The 19,622-nt window shown below is 43.0% G+C and overlaps 2 protein-coding genes across 3 annotated transcripts in view; both read right to left on the bottom strand.

The window, feature by feature from the left end:
- The window catches only part of arid4a (AT rich interactive domain 4A (RBP1-like)), a 21,795-nt gene extending 12,605 nt beyond the window's left edge, over positions 1-9,190 (bottom strand). For both annotated transcript variants that reach the window (XM_033987779.2, XM_055231058.1), the window contains exons 1-11: positions 9,096-9,190; positions 7,701-7,753; positions 7,163-7,273; positions 5,978-6,043; positions 4,749-4,839; positions 3,740-3,819; positions 3,016-3,110; positions 2,713-2,830; positions 2,312-2,391; positions 2,146-2,222; positions 104-264 (exon numbers count right to left, since the gene is read on the bottom strand). In XM_033987779.2, the coding sequence (XP_033843670.1) occupies positions 104-264; positions 2,146-2,222; positions 2,312-2,391; positions 2,713-2,830; positions 3,016-3,110; positions 3,740-3,819; positions 4,749-4,839; positions 5,978-6,043; positions 7,163-7,273; positions 7,701-7,706 (885 nt within the window). In that variant the 5' untranslated portion in view covers positions 7,707-7,753; positions 9,096-9,190. The remainder of the gene's footprint in view (positions 1-103; positions 265-2,145; positions 2,223-2,311; positions 2,392-2,712; positions 2,831-3,015; positions 3,111-3,739; positions 3,820-4,748; positions 4,840-5,977; positions 6,044-7,162; positions 7,274-7,700; positions 7,754-9,095) is intronic.
- The window catches only part of psma3 (proteasome 20S subunit alpha 3), a 25,284-nt gene extending 5,662 nt beyond the window's left edge, over positions 1-19,622 (bottom strand). The window contains exons 1-11 of the mRNA XM_033988061.2: positions 19,541-19,622; positions 18,864-18,946; positions 18,209-18,332; positions 17,780-17,881; positions 16,876-16,949; positions 16,140-16,212; positions 13,222-13,287; positions 12,907-12,953; positions 11,429-11,496; positions 11,298-11,362; positions 10,978-11,025 (exon numbers count right to left, since the gene is read on the bottom strand). Of these exons, the coding sequence (XP_033843952.1) occupies positions 10,981-11,025; positions 11,298-11,362; positions 11,429-11,496; positions 12,907-12,953; positions 13,222-13,287; positions 16,140-16,212; positions 16,876-16,949; positions 17,780-17,881; positions 18,209-18,332; positions 18,864-18,946; positions 19,541-19,561 (768 nt within the window). The 5' untranslated portion in view covers positions 19,562-19,622 and the 3' untranslated portion in view covers positions 10,978-10,980. The remainder of the gene's footprint in view (positions 1-10,977; positions 11,026-11,297; positions 11,363-11,428; positions 11,497-12,906; positions 12,954-13,221; positions 13,288-16,139; positions 16,213-16,875; positions 16,950-17,779; positions 17,882-18,208; positions 18,333-18,863; positions 18,947-19,540) is intronic.

Raw genomic sequence — 19,622 nt, 5'->3', positions numbered from 1 at the left:
GCGGTGGCTAGCGTGTTAGCAACGCTCATTTAAATATATAGTCTATGGTGTAATCTTGTATTTGTTCTGTAATATTTGTGCATTTGCTGTAGTTGAGTCTGACCTCTTCTTCAAGCCGTTTCTTGCGTCTCTCTTGCTCCTCTTGGTCTTCATCGCTGTGTTTATCGTCACTGTCAGATGAAGACTCCAGGATCTGACTCAGGTCCATTTTCCAGACCTCAGGGACTGCTCTGGTCCTGAGGAAGGCCTGGGCTGCACTCACACCTGCACAGGAACAAAACATCCCTTTAGAATATGTCTGTCAGAGGTATCAAAAATCAGATACTAATCAATACTCTAGTATCAAAACCAGATGTTCATTGTTTAAGAATTTGTTCTTAATGTTTTGCCTGGTAAAATAAAGGTTAAATAAAAATAAAAATAAATTGTCCGCAGGTATCGATACTAAAAATGTCACATTCACAGAAGAGAAATTAGTGTTTCCTCAATAGCTTTAGAATGATCTTGAGCTGTATCCGAACAAGTATAAGACACAGACTAGTATACACCCATGGGCCACTGTGGAACCTACCTGGACACTGAGGGATTACACAAATATAAGGCCACATGGGAATAGAAAAGAAAGTACTACCATTTAATGTGGAAAATCACAGTATCCTATTTTCAGGACTATACATCGCTCCAGAGTATAAATCGCACCAGCAAATAAATATGTAATAATGAAGAAAAACATACATAAGGCGCACTGGACTATGTCACATTTTTTGGGGAAATTTATTATACAAAATCCGAGACCAAGAATAGATTTTATTTTTAAAGGTAAGTTATAATAATAATAAAATAGAGAACAACAGGCTGAATAGCAGTACACATAGACAATGACATGAATATGTGTCTGGTATGTTTACGTACGATATTAACACTTAATTAGACGCTAACTACGCTAACGTAACATCTGCCGGCTTGTCCACAAACATGATAGACATGAGAGTCCTTTTCACTGATGTTTACTGTGGTCTTACTTTTTCATCACAGTTCACACCGTAGAACTAGCAAACACACAAAATATATCAAACTCTGGCTCATATTACATATACACACAAAACTGCATATGAACGCATGGAAAATATACATATCACTTTGTTCTGCTAGTAAACAAACTGGTGAACTGAGAACTTTATATTTATCTTCAATTTTTTCTCAACAATCTCAACTGTTGCTGTCAGGTAAGACTTCGCATTAGCACAAAAAAGGCTGAACCAGAAAACAGGAAGTAGTTTTCGTGACCTTTAACTAGACTTAACATAAACTAAACATTTACAATTTTGTTCCAAATGGAAATGATTTATGGTCTAATAAATGAAGGGGAATAAATAAGGGGAAATAAAATATGAAATGTATAAAAGAAAATGAGTAAAGTAAATTTTCTTACATGTATTACAAACACAACAGCCCCATCTAGTGGGGTGAACTGTAACATATAAATCAACCGTTACATAAGATACCTACACAGGTACATGAGGCATAGACGGCAAACTGAATGTGTCTGGTATGTTAACGTAAGAATTTAACAGTTGATCAGATAACTAAAGCATAAAAAACAAGCTAGTTTACTCTCGATCTCACTCCAAATCACTAAATCCATTAAATTCTTCATCCTCAGAGTCGCTTCTGAACAACTCCGCCTGCTCCGGAAGTAGACAAAGCGCCACTTCCGGGTGGTTGTGTTACTGGTACACAAGCCTAGAGTGCCCTTGCGCAGTTGTCAGTGTGACAATAACAAAGACGAGAAAGTATATATTTTAATAATTTCACATATAAGTCGCATCTGAGTATAAGCCGCAATCCTGGCCAAACTATGAAAACTATGAAAAACACGGTATATTGTCTAAAGAAATTTTTATCATCAAACATTAAATGGTATTACTTTCTTTTCCCATGTGGCCTTATGTCTGTGTAATCCCTCAGTGGTCCATGGTCAATGGAACTTTTTCAGTATCAATACCTGCCAAAAATGATGTGATTTTTGACACTTCTGCAGCCCTAGTTTAGGTGTGAGCATTTCATAGAGTGATCTTGTTGGTAAAACTGAAGCTGTCTTTGAGCTTGAGTCATAATCTGGAGGGAACAAAATGGCAGCTGTACCTTGTCTATTGGCGAGCTCCGGTTTGCAGATGGAGGCAGAGTTTAGCGTGTGCAGGTGTCTACGGAGCACAGTGGAGCTGAGGGCAAAGGTCAGAGAGGGTCAGATCCTCGCACAGACTCTAATGTGTGATTTATAAAAATGACCATTCATGAAAATAAAACTCACAACTTTCCATCTCCAAAAGAGCGAACCAAACAGTGGTCCTTCTTCACTACCAGCTCCTCATTACACACTGGAGACAGCACCTGATGGACAGACAGGTGAGAGAGAGACAGATGAGACAGAGGCAGGCGAGACAGAGGCAGGAGAGACAGGCTACCATATCTAGAAAGTCAACTTGCACTTATTAATTCTCTGACATTATAATTGGATGCAGACAGTACAGTGGACTTATATTGTATAAGCAGCTCTTAAAGTCAAAATATCTCAGGCCTCAGTGAAATGGATCTACAATGTGACTCCTCTGGAAAGCCCTTAAAATGGAAAGTAACTCGCCACAGTGAATAAACCCAGATGCCCTTCCTTTAGAAGCCCTTACACTGGCACACAGCTAAAGCAGGACTCACCAGGACCAGGCCGGGCTCTGGTCCCTCCACAGAGCACACTGTCCCCAGCAGCTCATCAGAGACTCTGCTCTCCTCCTCCTCCTCCTCCGAGGATGAAGACTCATTCTCCTCATCAGGGCTGGACAGAGAGAGACAGAGAAAGACAGACAGAGAGAGAAACAGAGAGAGAGACAGAGAGACAGGGGAGTGAGAGATAGAGAGAGTGAGAGACAGAGAGAGACAGAACGGTCAGACCAGGACTAAAACCAGGGACTAAGTTTCAGTACATTTCCCTGGGGAATACAAGAATATAAGAGGACTTACACGGCCTGTGAGGAGCGGCGCCCTCTGTTGGACTTCTTGCCGATCACAGGCGTCCCAAAGTGCTCGGGGTTTGTGAGAGGGAGCTGGTCCAGAGTCTGTCTCATAGAAAAAAAAAAAAACAACAACACAGAATCAAGAGAATATACAAGACGGGTAGTTTAAAAAAGTATAATGAGGGTAAGACTGAACATTGATACTTTCTAGATAAGTTGTTTTTTTCTGGTCAGATTGAGAAACAAAACTCAGAGCTTCAGACAGAGCAGTGCCTACAGTTAGCATCACACCCCCAGGGAATGTTGATGATATCAGTATCAAAAACGCTGAGTGACTGAGAGAGGGGTCAGATATACTGTCAGAGGGGGACAGACGGGTCAGATAGTTTCAGGGACGACAGAGGAGTCAGATATAGTGTCAGAGGGAACGGAGGGGTCAGATGTGTCAGAGGGAACGGGGGGCCAAATATGCTGACGAGGGGACTGATATGGTGAATAGGGGACGGGGGTCAGATATAGAGTCCGAGGGAACAAATATAGTGTCAGAGGGGTCAGGTATAATGAATAGGGGACGGGGGGGGGGGTAAGATACTGCGTCAGAGGGGACAGATACAGTGACGAGGGAACAGAGGGTTCAGATACAGAATAGGGGACAGAAGGGTCAGATACAGTGACAAAGGGACAGCTACAGGGTCAACTATAGGGTCAGAAATAGGATCAGAGGGACTCACCTCACTCTCGGCGAAGTGCCTTTCTCCTTTGAGACACAAAGACGTCCTTCGCAAAGTTTTCTCGTCCCCGTCGTCAAACACTGAAACACACACAAACATGTTATTAGCTGGGTACACCAGAAGAACTACACACTTAAAACATCATTATAAACTATATAATTAAAAAACATTTAAGTAAAGTGCAGATCTTTATGCACCAAATCTATCTTCTGTTGAAGGTGTTACCTCCTGCAAGTATCTTGTGTTTTGATGAAAACTTATCCTTTAGAAAACATCTCAGAATTGTCTAACAGTTTAAAGTCAAAATTATCATTTTATTATATAAACAAATCTTGTGTCCTGTTGAAAATTCAGACAAAAAAATTGTTGAAGTAACGTTTGTTTCTACATATAGACTTCTCCTCTACTTTAACCCTTTAGATTCACGCTTTCACTCAGACCTTTGTTTCATAACAAGTGATGAGTTTAAACCCATCACTGTAGATCTCAAGAGAACAACACTGTATAAATGTATTCATAAAATTTATTTATTAAATGCATTTATAAAAAGGGACTATGGCAACAGACTGACTCAGTATCTTACTTGTTTTTTGAACTTTTAATACAAGACCTCATGATTGTCTCCATCTAAAAATTGGCCACTCTAGAACTGAAATGGAAAAAAAAACGTATGGTTATTTTGTTTCTGAAAAATGGAATACATTTGAAGGACATGTAAAACTGAACAGATTGGTGCCACTTCAGCACTTTAATAATGTGGAGATAAACATTTATAATCAACCTGGTCCTGTTTTAATGTTTTTAATGGACCTGTGCAGGTATTTAATTTGTTTGGATTGTTCCATGTTCAGCACTTTTCTGATGTCGTGTCATGACTGTACAACAGCACAGACAGGCTACAACTGTGAGGTCCTCAAAATGGCCAACAACAACAACAACAACAACAACAACACACATGACCGAAACCCATGGATCTATAGTACTGTAGAGCATTATGGGATGTACGTACCCACAGTGTAGAGGGAGGCATCAGTGAGTTTGCTGATGACTGCCTCAGAGTTTCCTCCTTCGTTGGTCTTCACCTCCACCACAGACCCCACCTGCAGATCAAACAGGGGCAGACACACATCAATATCACAGGTTAAACTTAGAGGACTACAGAGAACGTGTGTCTTCTCTAGACTCTACAGTAGAGAACATGAACCGCAGTTTTATTTAAAGAGAGAGACAGAGTGAAAGACAGGATGAAAGAGACAGAGTGAAAGAGAGGATGAAAGAGACAGAGTGAAAGAGAGGATGAGAGAGACAGTGAAAGAGAGGATGAGAGAGACATAGTGAAAGAGAGGATGAGAGACATAGTGAAAGAGGATGAGAGAGACAGAGTGAAAGAGGATGACAGAGACAGAGTGAAAGAGAGGATGAGAGAGACATAGTGAAAGAGAGGATGAGAGAGACATAGTGAAAGAGAGGATGAGAGAGACATAGTGAAAGACTGAAAGAGGATGAGAGAGACAGAGTGAAAGAGAGGATGAGAGAGACATAGTGAAAGAGTGAAAGAGGATGAGAGAGACATAGTGAAAGAGTGAAAGAGGATGAGAGAGACAGAGTGAAAGAGAGGATGAGAGAGACATAGTGAAAGAGTGAAAGAGGATGAGAGAGACAGAGTGAAAGACAGGATGAGAGAGACAGAGTGAAAGACAGGATGAGAGAGACAGAGTGAAAGAAAGGATGAGAAAGTGAAAGAGAGGATGAGAGAGACAGAGTGAAAGGGGATGAGAGAGACAAGAGTGAAAGAGAGGATGAGAGAGACAAGAGTGAAAGAGAGGATGAGAGAGACAGAGTGAAAGAGAGGATGAGAGAGACAGAGTGAAAGAGGGGATGAGAGACAAGAGTGAAAGAGAGGATGAGAGACAAGAGTGAAAGAGAGGATGAGAGACAGAGAGAAAGAGCGGATGAGAGAGAGCGAGAGAGAGAAAGAGCGGATGAGAGAGAGAGAGAGAGAAAGAGCGGATGAGAGAGAGCGAGAGAGAGAAAGAGCGGATGAGAGAGAGCGAGAGAGGAAGAGTGGATGAGAGAGAGGGAGAGAGAGAGAAAGAGAGGATGAGAGAGAGCGAGAGAGGATGAGAGAGAGAGAAAGAGAGGGTTAGGAGAGAAGAGAGGAGGAGGGGAGGGGAGAGGGGGAGGAAAGAGGAGAAGAGAGGAGGAGGGGAGAGAGGTTAGGAGCAGACAGAGACTTACCCTGAGCTGACCTTTGACCTGGTCGTCATGCACCACCTGAGATGTTCCCTCCCCCTTCAGGGTCACCTGGAACAACAGGAGTTTAAGAACATGGATCATACCACACATTATATGGAGTGTTAGTAAATACTGTACAGTGTAAATACAGGAGACTATGGCGCCCCCCAGAGTCTAAAATAGGGCTATACATCGACAGAACAAAATTAGACTTTGAGCTCATCGTTTTATCATAAACTTTTAAAAGAGACGACGCCGGTCAGAAACACAGGGATATTTACAGTCGACTAGAACAACACTGTATAAAACTGAACTTTTAATACAAGATCTCAGTCTAAAAACTGGTGCACTAGAACTGAAATGGGATAAAAAGCTTTTGGTTATTTTGGTTCCGAAAAACAGAATACATTTGAAGGACATGTAAAACTGGATAGATTGGTGCCACTGCAGCACTTTAATAAAGTGGAAATAAACATTTATAATCAACCTGCTCCTGTTTTAATGGTTTAAATGGACCTGTGCGGGTGTTTGGTTTGTCTTGGTTTGGATTGTTCTGTGTTTGAACAGGGCTCTCATGAAAGAGTCTGGTGCTCTCCCTTTTCAAATAAATACACATGAAATAAATGAAAGAACCAAAAATCCTAGTTGTATTTTGATAATCATGATCGTTATCTGGACTTTACCCGTTTTTAAAACCAGCATCCACCAGAGATCACCACAGGCCCCAAGAGACCACGAGAGACCCCCAGAGAACACCAGACACCACACCGCCAGAGACCCCCAGAGAACACCAAAGACCTGAGACCACAGCACCAGAGAACGCCAGAGACCACAGCACCAGAGAAAATAATACAAGAAACCACCAAAGTACACCAAAAACCACCAGAGACCACCAGACATGGCCCTTCTGCATAAATAGTAGTTTTTGCATGATATCCCCCTTCAGATAAAGTCCTATGAGTGCAGTTTGGGTCAGATACACGGAATAGATACGGAGATATGGAATAGTTTTGACAGCTTTTCCCCCGCCCCTTTTTTAGTCAACTAATTGATTGGCAGCACATCTTTAGTCCAACAAGAGTTTATTTAGTTGAATACAGCTTTGCATAATTGTACTTCAGAGTTGTTAAAATGAAGTGTTAGACCTGTTAGACCGACTGTAGCAGAGTAGAGGAGACAGAGACTCACCTTGACTTTGACCAGACGTTTGACCGTTTTGATTTTAGCCTCACAAAACGCTCCTCTGTACTTGGCACTCACATCTGTCCCCACTGTCAGGTAGGCAGGCTCCTCCACTGCCTATGAACAATAATATAATATAATGTATTAGCATTCAGGTGTAAAGAGGGGTTGGAGGGAGGAGGTACGACTGTACTCAATAACATTTCATTCCTTTAGTAAGACAAAGATGGCGTCTCTTGACAGTGAGCAGCTCTAATCATGATCCCATTTTTACCACAGATGATTTGAATATTCAGAGCACTTTTCTGATGTGCTTTATATTACATTTTTAATCACATGTGGAGCCAGCTCATTTTGTGTTATAAATAACCAGGACTAAACCAGGACTAAACCAGGACTAAACCAGGACTAAACCAGGACTAAACCAGGACTAAACCAGGACTTAACAAGGTCTGAAGCAGGATTAAACTTGGACCAATCCAGGACCGATCTGTACCTTCTCCTCCTGTACATGTTGGGGTGTTTTTGCCATTGTGATACTAACCTTCATGTTGTTGTTATTTGAGGAAGTCCAGCTCGAAATCGCAGTGGAACTCACTGTAAGAGACACAGAGACAAGGTTAACACTCACAAAGATCTATGAAGCTATAATCACAAGTCTGAATGAGTTTGAGAGGAAGAGGATAGTGCAAAGAAGTTTAGGAGCAGTGGACAGGCACAAGATGGACGCCCAGAGTTCAGTGATGCTTTTACAGAGGACACTTTGGGTAATAACAGGAATCAAAATGTACAACTAAAACTACTGTAGACTGTTGACATCTCCTCTACCATATAAAAATGGAGTCAAAACATGGCATTTCGGTCATATTTATCGACACCAAGTTGTACTGGTTACAAGGAACGACTAAAACAAGAAAAATATGAGTCGTGAGATGGCTGATGTGAGGGAGCTCTGTGGAGGCCAGGTACGAGGAACAGTTTGTGTCAAATTTAACAGTTTTGGTGGATTTAAACGCGTAAAAAGCGGAGTTTGTGACCCTGTGTCAGTGCTGTGTCGGTTCTGTTACGTCCCGGTGGTTCGTGTTGTTTTCTGAGGCAGAACGCACAGCGGGATTAGACTGGACTTTTAAATGGACTTTGCGGCTGCTGCGGTTAAATACGCGAGTAAAACGTCACGTTGGGCGCATTCTTCGGCTGTGACCCCCCCTCCCCTCCCCTCCTCTCCCGCGGTCACCGTCCAAACTGGCCTCTGTCCGGCTCCAGTCCCGCTAAAGTGCCGTGCGCTCGGTGTGCTCGGTGTTTGAAGAGGGCTCCGCGGGCAAAGGAGTGCGGAGGTCCGGGGAGAGCAGCTTTTCTTCCCGCTGCTTTGTCGCCATCACGGCTCTGTGTCAGCTCCGCTCAGGCCAACTTTGTGCTCCCCCTCCAGCTCCAAACCAGCCTGGCCGCTCACAACAGCCACAAACTGGGTCCCAACAGCGTCACAAAGCTGAAATACTCCCCCAGACTGACGGAGTTCGGTGAAAAGCGGCGTCAGAAGCGGCGGTTCACTCTCGGGGCTAATTTTAGCTTCGTTTTAGCGTAGCCAGCTCTAGTTTGTGTCACACGGCGATTTAAACCGACCTCACACCGACACTGGTGCTCCTTGTGTGGGTTAAACTGGTCCAGAAGCGGTCCCTGGTGCCATCAGCCCGGTTCTAACCCTGAAACAATGTTAGAAACGCATTTATTTATTTATTTCGCGGCGGATTCACAAAGACACGGCGGCTTCACATTTTCTCAAAAACAACTGCCATTCAACGCGATGTAACAGCGCCCCGTAACCGCCCGTTTACCCGCCCCCCGAGCCTCCAGAGCCGGCAACACAAGCTCACGGAGCCGTGTCTAAAGCCGGGTAAAGTTGGAGCTGGATCCGGGGCAGAAATATTGACATTATACTCACATTCATCGACGGAGTAGCTTCCTCTCTGCCTCGAAGCGAACAACAGGCGTCTGAGCCCGGAGCTGTGTTTCCCGCCGCCCCATTGGCTGCGGCCCCGGAGCCCGAGTGTGAGTGGCTGAGCGCGGCGGACATTCCGATAGGCTCCGGGGGGCTGGAGCCAATCACAGCGGCTCCAGAGGAAGCAGAGGAAGCTCCGAACCCAGGCGTTTGCCCCGAGTGCGGCGGGTATTGTGGACATCTGGGATTCAGGACATATTTCTGCAGATTATAACTCTAAATATAGATTTTAATATTAACAAACAGTGAAAACTATCTACCTCAGGGTCTGCTTCTGAAAACAGTTTGTTTTGCTGTTACAGTACTATTCTGTCAAAACGACTAAACCCTAGCTACTGTGCTTAAACATAACTTTGGAAGTAATAATTGACATGTTTAGAAGAAAATGGGGCGCTTTGGAATATGTCTTATGAATAGTCTTTTATAAGTTCATGTACAAAATGGCAGTAACATCAGATGTTTGGTTCTGTTCCTTCTTCCTGTTCCTTCAGCTTAATCGTTGTTTCTGTGGTATATCCTCTCATTCTCGCCCCTGAGCTGAGAGCATTGACTGGATATGAGAAAAGTCCTGGTGCAGCGGGTGAAATGCCTGGGATTTAAGAGTGCACCCAATCACCGCCGCGCGCAGAGGAAAGCTCGAGACTGCGCCTCACCATTGGTCGCGCGCGGTTTGTTCTGTGCGCCGATTGGCTGAGGTCGCTTCCTCGTGCGCTGCGTCAGGGTGAGAATCCCGCCCTTGTACGTGCTGAACCAAAACTGTTCAAAACACTGCGCTGGATCAGGTCAGAAACGCGAGAAAAAAAACACGATTTCTCTGACAAAACTGGACTAAGTACATAAAGAACCACTGCGCACCTTTGTAAGAGCTTTAATGTCCAAAAAGACCGATGTTTGGACAGGTTCTAAAGCCAAAATCCCCGCTTTCTAACCGAATTCACCAAAGAACGGGGTCATATTTAGTTTGTGTCTAAAGTAAAGCCTTTCCTCCTTTGTCATTTCTGCCGAATTGTAAATAACTAGTCACGCGTTTATTTACGGTCCGTTATAGTAATGAATCACGTTTCTTTCACTTCATAAACGCTTATAATCTTTACAATGGGCTCACTCATGATAGGGGTTCGGCGCTGACGCTTGAATACGAGTTACAAGCGCCGTATTTCTGAGTAGAAGCGACACGAACGCCGGAGCTGAGGCTAAAACTCAACGTGTGGAGGGTGTTCTGGATTGAAAAGTCAAGTTTTCGGCGTGTTTTGTGGAGGATTTTGACGAGACAAACAGCAGCGGAATAGTGGCGGGGTGTGCGTGTTTGCGTCACAGGAAGCGAGCGACGACGTGACCATATATGTCAGTTCACGAGGCGGTGTGGACAGTGTGTTCTGATCCGGATTCTCACGGGTTTGTGAAAAGATGCGCTTTCTCTGCGTAACCTCCGCTGCAGACTGATTTAAACAGTGAGACCCGGGCCAGAGGATAGAGCGGATGATATTAAAACAGTTTTTACAAATGCAGGTTAAAAGGTGTGATGGTCCAGTGATGGACAGCTGACAAAGCAACATAACAGCTGTTTTCTGTAAAACTATTCACCATTTCAACCCCAAACGTTCTCACACAAAATGTCTTCCTGTTTTTAAGTAGAATATCTAAAATATAAACCTTATAAGAAGTTGTAGGTTAGAACTGCATCTTCTGTTCACTATCAAAACTAAGGGAAAAACTGGTATTGCATTTAAGATCTTGTTTTGTTAAATTAAGAAGCAGGTGTTTTATTTTTTCATTTTAATATTGGAATAAACAAATATTTCAGAATAAAAAAAAACCAGCAGACTTTTTACATGTTGTCCTCATCCGAATCATCCTCCTCCTCCAGAGAGTCCTGTGGAAAAGAAACAATTAAACAATGGAACAGAGGAGAGGAGAGAATTCAGAGAAGATGCTGAAAAGCAGCGGATTCAGAGGAGCAGAGGATGCAGACGAGAGGGTCAGAGGAGGAGAGGATTCAGAGGAGAGGGTCAGATAAGCAGAGGGTGCAGAGGAGAAGGTCAGAGGGGAGAGCAGAGAATGAAGAGGAGAGGGTTGGAGAATGCAGAGGAGAGTATCAGGCGAGCAGAGCAGAGGAGCAGATGCAGCAGAGGAGGGGGGTCACACCTTTGCGTATTTCTCTGCCTCTTCTCTGACGTCTTTTGGGACCAGTTCGTGTCGTCCGTTTGTCACTGAGACATAAACAGGAAAGGTCAGATTTCATTCATAAAACCAAAGAAACAGAGAGAGACGCTGACCTTCTCCCACCCAACTCAGCTCCAGCTCAAACGCTTTGTCCTTCACCTCGTCATGAACTATGTAGATTCTGAAAAAAGACAAAACACGGGAGAGTCAGGACTACAGCTACCAGAATGCACTGCGGTTTAAGCGTGAATGGCAAGTTATGATTCTCAATTTTTGACCCAAATTGGTGGATAAAACCTGTTGTGAATATAAATAATCTTCACAAACTGCTTCTAGATTTGTGTGAAAATTGCACATGTTTACAAAATGAGAGGAAGTTATGAAGGTACAATTGTTCCAAAAAATTTGAATGTGTAAATGTTGATTTGTACACTGATAAATTACAAATATATATATATTTTTTACACTTAAACATTTTGTTTTTTAACTTACAAATATCGTTTCACACTTACAAATTTCGTTTTACGCTTACAAATTTGTAATCCTTTCTCCAGGTGTTAACTGGAGTGGCGTTGTTGCTATAAATGTTTGAGCCAATGTGACCACTCATAATGCCACACTAGCCTTATTAGCAGGAAAAAGCCGGGGAAAAGTCCGCTAGCATAAGGCACTGATTAATGGTAACATCTCGTTTTCTGAAAAAACTCGTTAAAGCCAGTGTGGCTACAAAAGTTATCTACGCAATTTACCTTTGTATACAACTTTTTAAAAGGTTAATAATGCACATCATAATATCACATAAAAGTGATGCACTGTCTGAATTCGCGTTAGCTACTCCTTTACTTTATATAAACCAGTTTAGCTGTTGCCACAGCAACCCCAGTCCCCTCTAGCCCCGCCTTTGCTGTCTTAAGGTTCAAATCAGTTGTAAAATTACAAAGTGGTAAGTATTAAACAAAAGTGTAAAATTATATTTGTAAGTAAAAAATAATTATAAATCAACATTTACACATTCAAACTTTTTTTTTCTAAAACAATTGTTTTAGACAGTCCCACACTGATGACATCACACTGACGACGTCACACAGAGAATTCTGTCCAAAAGTTTGGAAACGATTTACATAGCGTTTTTCTTACAATTTAAACATGGTTCTACAAAACATGCTACAAAAAATGTGTGTTGGTATGTGTTGGTGGTACATGTATATCTGTGACATTAGGAGTTTTGGACCGTTGCTAGGTAACACTTATGGAATTTCCTAGTGTGATGTCATGATTTAAAACCAGGAAGTAAAATTTTAATTCCAAAAAAATGACCAAACAGGGAAAATATTGTAACGTGTTAGAAAAGTGTGTAGTGTGTAAATTGTGCTGAACTTTTGGATATCATCAGTGTGGCATCTTCGGTGTGGCTTCATCACTACTTCCCGTCATTTCAAACATTTTAAACTTTTCTTCACAAACTATTTCTTGATTTATGTAAAACTATAACAATATTTATAACAGGTTTTATCAAACCAAAATAAACCAAAATGAGAGAATGACCCAAACCTCAGGCACTTTAAAAATATTAAACTGTTGTGTGACTCACATTTTGGCCACTTCTTTGACCAGCTCTCGGCACGTCATGTCCTTCATCTGAAAGAAAGACACCTCATGTTCTATTGGCTTTACAAAATCACAGACGACCAGTGTTTTACATTATACGACACACCACTATGACACATTACATTTATGTGGTGAAAAGTGCTTAGAAACACATGGTGAGTAATTAGGATGCTCAGAATGCAAAAAACGAAGTGAGGAATAACTTTATAATGAACTGGTCCGGTTTTTCACGTTGACGGTAACAGTCTTCTACATGTACTTTTACATGTACTGTGCTCTGTTTAAGTACATTTCTCACCTGGAGTTTCTCAATCTCGGTCTTTGCTGCCTGTTTGGCCTTTCCAATGGCACAGCCCCAGTATCCCTGCAGCACAGACATCAAACACTTTAAAAAGAAGTACATCAAGTACATCAAGTACGTGAAGTGTGTGAAGTGTGTGAAGTGTATGAGCAGGATGTGCAGTATATGAAGTATATGCAGTACAGTTGTCCCTCACCATAACAAGGTTTACCTTTCGCTGTCTCGCAGATTTTTTAGTGCAACTTTGCATGCTTTTTTTTTCAGCGCATGAATGTGCATTGTGGCTAAGAGACTATAGACCATTGTCAATCAATCTCCTCTGTGCCGTGTGTCCTGTACAGTACAGAATGTGTCCAGCTTGCCAAATTTACATAAATGTTTGATCGCCAACAGTGTGACTCTGGACTCCTGAAACCTTTGCTGACAGCAATGACATTCATGACAGCGAGGAGCAGGATGATGCGGAGCTCAGGCCATCGACAAGCACTTTTCACGCAGTACCAAGCCCATTTAATGCCAGCAAGGGCTAGTTTGACAAATTTCAGAAACGCTTTGGACTCAAAAGTGTTTCTCTGCACGAAGGGGCTGCCTCTGCGGATACCGCTGGAGCAGAGGCATATGTGAACAACAAATTTAAAGCAATCATCGCGGAAGGGAGATAAACTTTGATTTAGTATAGCATAGTATAGTAGATAAACAAGAGAGAAATGTGAAAAATGACTGTCTGAGAAAAGTGTATAAAGTGTGTGGTGAGGGGTTTTACAGCCTTAAAATATATATAATTATAAAAAATAAGGCTGAGTACTTCGGATTTCGCCTATTGCTGGTTATTTTTAAAACATAATCCCCGAGATAAATGACTCTATATGAAGTACCCTATTTTCCAGACTATGTCACACCTTTTTTCATAGTTTGGCCAGGGGTGCAACTTATATGTAAAATTATTGCATTCATATGTAATTTTATGTATTTATGTAATATGAGCCAGAGCTTATGTTATATTTTGTGTTTGCTACTTCTACTGTAATGAAGAACTAAGACCACAGTAAACATCAGTGAAAAGATCCCTCGTGTATGTGTGTCTTGTGTATGTGGACAAGCCAGCATGTTATGTTAGATTGGTTATCTGATTAAGTGTTAATATCTTACATAAACATACCAGACACTATTCAGTTTGCCATCTATGTGTTATGTTAGCGTGCTGTACTGCTATTCAGCCTGTTGTTCTCTATTTATTGTTGTTATTGTAATTTGCCTTTAGGATAAAATGTCTGTTCATGGTCTCGGATTTTTTAAAATAAATTACCCAATTGGGGCGACAGTGGCTAGAGTTAGAGTCCCGCTCTCAACATAAACATCATTGGTTGAGTGGTCAGAGCCACTGACCCACAGGTTGCAAGCTCCCACAGAAGAATGACTCTCTGTGTACACTGGTGTATGAATGTGTGTGAATGAATGGTCCTTGATGTAAAGTGCTTTGAGCCTTGAAGGTGGAAAAGTGCTGTATTAAAATGAGAACACTGACCATTAGCTTCACTACGTCCTGTACAATTGCATCTATGACGTTTTTGCGAAGACACGAGGCAGAGGACAGGGAGCTGCAGGTGAGGCAGAGGACAGGGAGCTGCAGGTGAGGCAGAGGACAGAGAACTGCAGGTGAGGAAGAGGACAGAGAGCTGCAGGTGAGGCAGAGGACAGAGAGCTGCAGGTAAGGCTGAGGGCAGAGAGCTGCAGGTGAGGCAGAGGACAGAGAACTGCAGGTGAGGCAGAGAACAGAGAACTGCAGGTGAGGAAGAGGACAGAGAGCTGCAGGTGAGGCAGTGGACAGGGAGCTGCAGGTGAGGCTGAGGACAGGGAGCTGCAGGTGAGGTTGAGGACAGGGAGCTGCAGGTGAGGCAGAGGACAGAGAGCTGCAGGTGAGGCAGAGGACAGGGAGCTGCAGGTGAGGCAGAGGACAGGGAGCTGCAGGTGAGGCAGAGGACAGGGAGCTGCAGGTGAGGCAGAGGACAGGGAGCTGCAGGTGAGGCAGAGGACAGGGAGCTGCAGGTGAGGCAGAGGACAGGGAGCTGCAGGTGAGGCAGAGGACAGAGAGCTGCAGGTGAGGCAGAGGACAGAGAGCTGCAGGTGAGGCAGAGGACAGAGAGCTGCAGGTGAGGCAGAGGACAGGGAGCTGCAGGTGAGGCAGAGGACAGGGAGCTGCAGGTGAGGCAGAGGACAGGGAGCTGCAGGTGAGGCAGAGGACAGAGAGCTGCAGGTGAGGCAGAGGACAGAGAGCTGCAGGTGAGGCAGAGGACAGAGCTGCAGGTGAGGCAGAGGACAGAGAGCTGCAGGTGAGGCAGAGGACAGAGAGCTGCAGGTGAGGCAGAGGACAGGGAGCTGCAGGTGAGGCAGGTGGATATCACTGACCACATGTTCAACACTATACAAAGAAAACATTTTTATACAGCACTTTTCCATCTTCAAGGCTCAACATCAAGAAACCACTCACCCATTCACACACATTCATACACCAGTGTACAGACACTGGGAGCAAAATTAAGTGTTTTGCCCAAGGACACAACAACACCATTCATCTGTGGGAGCTGGAATCGCAACATCAACCTGTGTTTATTTTGAGTAGGACTAGAACCACCAACCTTCAGATCAGTGTTTCCCTGGAGGACACTTCTGTGTTTAGAGATGTTTGTGCCTCAGTGCTAATGCTAATGCTAATTTTGAGGCATAATAATTAAAACAACACCACAAACTGAAGTATTCTACATTTAAAAACAAGGTTGCTTATTTCATGTTTGCAGATTTTAATAAAAGTGATGGACACAGAGCCTATTGCCTATTAAAGTCAATTTAAAAAATATATAGTGTCCAGGAATGGTCAACAAATCTAAACCCTGACCCCCACAGAGGAGGAAACTCACGTAGGAGATGCCAGAGGGATCCACCATGTACAGCTGAGCACCGTCGTCTTTGTCAAAGGAACCCAGGATAAAACTGCAATGTAACAAGAGGAGGGATGAGGAGGCACGAAGATGCACAAGGAGGAACGAGTAAGCATGAGGACGAAGGATGAAGAGGTGGGACAAGGAGGGACATGAAGCGACAAGGAGGAACAAGTAGGCATGAGGAGGAGGGACGAGGACGCACAAGGAGAAGGAACAAGGAGGCATGAGGAGAAGAGACGAGGAGGCAGGAGGAGGCACGAGGAGGAGGCACAAGGAGGAAGGAGGAGGGATGAAGAGGTGGGACAAGGAGGGACGAGGAGGAGGTAAGAGGAGGGACGGAGGGATGATGAGGGAAGAGGACGGAGGAGGAGGGACAAAGAGTGAGGAGAAGGGACGAGGAGGGGACAAAAGAGACTATTTTTTTACATACACATATCCAAAAACTAAAGTCACAGCACACATCTGTTTGAACAAGATTCACTTGAGCTGCTCCATCTGTGTTAAATATGATTGGTCTGTACAATGTGTGATGTCATCTGTGTTAAATATGATTGGTCTGTAGAATGTGTGATGTCATCTGCGTTAAATATGACTGGTCTGTACAATGTGGTAATGTCTGAAACAGCATTAACCTGTATATGTGCGACAGAGTGAGCACTCTCGTCTCCTCTCTGAACTTTGTACATGGTTCTTACAGTGTGGAGAGTCTGACCTGCATCCGAAGGGTCTGACGGCGCTGTACAGGGTGTAGGCGTGCACGTACATGGCCACACGCTCAGACAGGTGCTGCAGACACACACACAACAGCAAATGACCACAAAGTTTATGACAGGAGCTGTATTGTGCAAACTGTACTGTTCTAGCAGAGTTCCCCAGTCATTATTTCAATGGTCTGATTGCTGCATGGTTTGAGTAGTGAGTATGTTTGGGTATTGATATTTTGCAGCTGATGTCGTCAACATTCCCTTTGGGGTGTGATGCTAACTGTAAGCACTGCTCTGTCTGAACCATAAACACTAATATTGACCACAGGCTCCTGAAACAGAGCTGTTTAAATCCAATTTGGATTTTTTCTTTAGTTTTCAGACTTTGATCTAAAAACATTTTTTACAGTGTTTGCTAATGTGGGCTTTGTGTCACCATGGTAACTGCACAACACTGAGGGGTGTTCTATTTGAATCTCTATGGTAGAATGTTCAGCAAAGTATCCAGTGTCTTGCATTTGAGGCTTGAGAGCCCAGAAAATGTCTGTTTTCACCCACCCACTATCTCCACCCAATTTCCCACTAGCTTGCGTTTTTTTTTTTTTTCCAAACAATTTAGACTCCGGATCACACATGTACAGTAAAAATGTCATAATTCTTCATAATGTCCCAAAGCATTAAAAATGTCAACAATTATTTATTATTATATAAAATTATTAAATTATTTTAAATAATATTACATAGTAATACTGTGATTGGTACAAGTGTTGTGCGATTGATTGAGGGTACAGGTGTAGTGCGACTGGTCCATGTTACAGGTGTTGCGCGATTGGTTGGCCGATGGTACAGGTGTCGTGTGATTGATCGATCGATGGTACAGGTGAGCCCTGTATGATCAACAATAACCCTAACCTTAAGTGGAATGTCGTGTCCATAGTTGGATCTGAAATTTGAAGCTTCGTCTCGTGCCACTTCTGCCAAAGAACGAGCGTCTGCTAATAACCCAGCAACGGCCTGGAACATAAAGAATAAACATGTGAAAATATACACGTAAAACCTACAACTGCCTGAAACATGGGAATAATAATAATAAACATGGGAAGATAAACACAGATGTACCTACAGTCTAAACCGATTCAAACTGGCTATCGTTTATAAAGTGCGTATTTGTACAAACATTAAGTTTGGATCTATATACAAATAACATACATGAATTAGTCCCCTGGTTTTTGTGTTTCCCTGTTCAACTTTCCTTTGGGAGCTTCAACTTATGAGAATGTGAAATGTGCGGTAGTGTGTTTCCCTGGACAAGGTTATCATGGAAATGGGGTGTGCGGTTACCATGCCGACATGTCTGTCAATGTTGAAGATGCGTTTGTTTGACCCCTCTTCGTAAAGTTTGGACAAAACCAGCTTCTCCACCCCGAACACCACTCCATCCTTACAGCGTATCCCGATCGCAGTACTGAGGACAAAGTACATGCAAAGTACTTCAGAAATACTTCAAATACAAAGTATCATGGATTCCACGCTAGTGTGGTCATAATAATAAAATTTCAAACATGATTGCGATACTACAGAATAGACTCGATACTCCGTAGTGACATCACCATGACAATAAAAACAGTTTCTTTAGACAATATAATGTGATTTTCAGCATTAAATGGTAGTACTTTCTTTTCTATTCCCATGTGGCCTTATATCTGTGTAATCCTTCAGTTGCCCAGGTAGGTTCCATAGTGGTCCATGAGTGTATACTAATCCGTGTGGATTTATACTTGTTCTGTGGATACTGCTCAAGATCATTCTGAAGCTATTCAGTAAAGGTTAATTTCTGTCCTGTGGATGGAACTTTTTAGTATCGATACCTGTGAACAATGAGGACCTAGTTTTGATACTAGCTTTAGAATTGATTAGTATCTTATTTTCAATCCTTCAATTCCTGGAAAATTAATGTGAACAGCACTCAGCAGAGACAGATGACAGGCACGTGTACCTGCTGTTCTCCACGGCCTTCATGGCATACTCCACCTGGAACACCCGCCCATCGGGGGAGAAGGTGGAGGCCGAAAGATCGTACTGAAAAACAGGTTAAAACGTGTTCAGTATTTAAAAATAAAAACACTAAAGATTGATTATACAGAGATTATTACTTCAAAATATCAGAGATGTCAATGTGTTTTTAGTGTCCACTCATCTAGCTGTAGGGTGTGAGCCATAGAAGTGTGTATACGCACACAAATATATATATATATATATATATATATATACACACACACACACACACACACACAGGTTTAGTAAGAAATGTTCCAGAAACAAAACTGCTCCTTTTTGTCTCGGCTTTCACAAAAATATGAGCGGCTTCAATCTGAGACGGGAGGAGATTTTCAACTTTTTATTTAACTTTAAAAAGCGTCAGATTAAACAGTTCAAGTTTGTTTCGTTTTCATTTAGCATTAGCCTGTTAGCTTTCTACGGTTAGCTTTAGCCTGTTAGCTCTCTGACTCAGCAGCAGCGCTCAGTCCGAGAAAAAAACGGTCCAAATGGCACATCTGGCTCAGTTAAAGAGATGTTCAGGTGTAAAAGAGCTGCACCCGGAGCAGAGCCACCCAAGCCGAGTCTGAGCCGATTTAACGGGAAAAAACAGAAACAGAGCCGGGACACACTCACCCCGGTGCCGATGGAACTCATCCTCGCTGTGTCACTGCGCAGGCGCACACCGTACGTCAAACAAACGGGATCAGCGCGGACA

Source organism: Periophthalmus magnuspinnatus, chromosome 22 (assembly GCF_009829125.3).
Source record: "Periophthalmus magnuspinnatus isolate fPerMag1 chromosome 22, fPerMag1.2.pri, whole genome shotgun sequence".
NCBI classification, from domain to species: Eukaryota; Metazoa; Chordata; class Actinopteri; order Gobiiformes; family Gobiidae; genus Periophthalmus; species Periophthalmus magnuspinnatus.
Note: the sequence above shows the minus strand (reverse complement) of the source record. Positions and strands in the feature narration are given on the sequence as shown.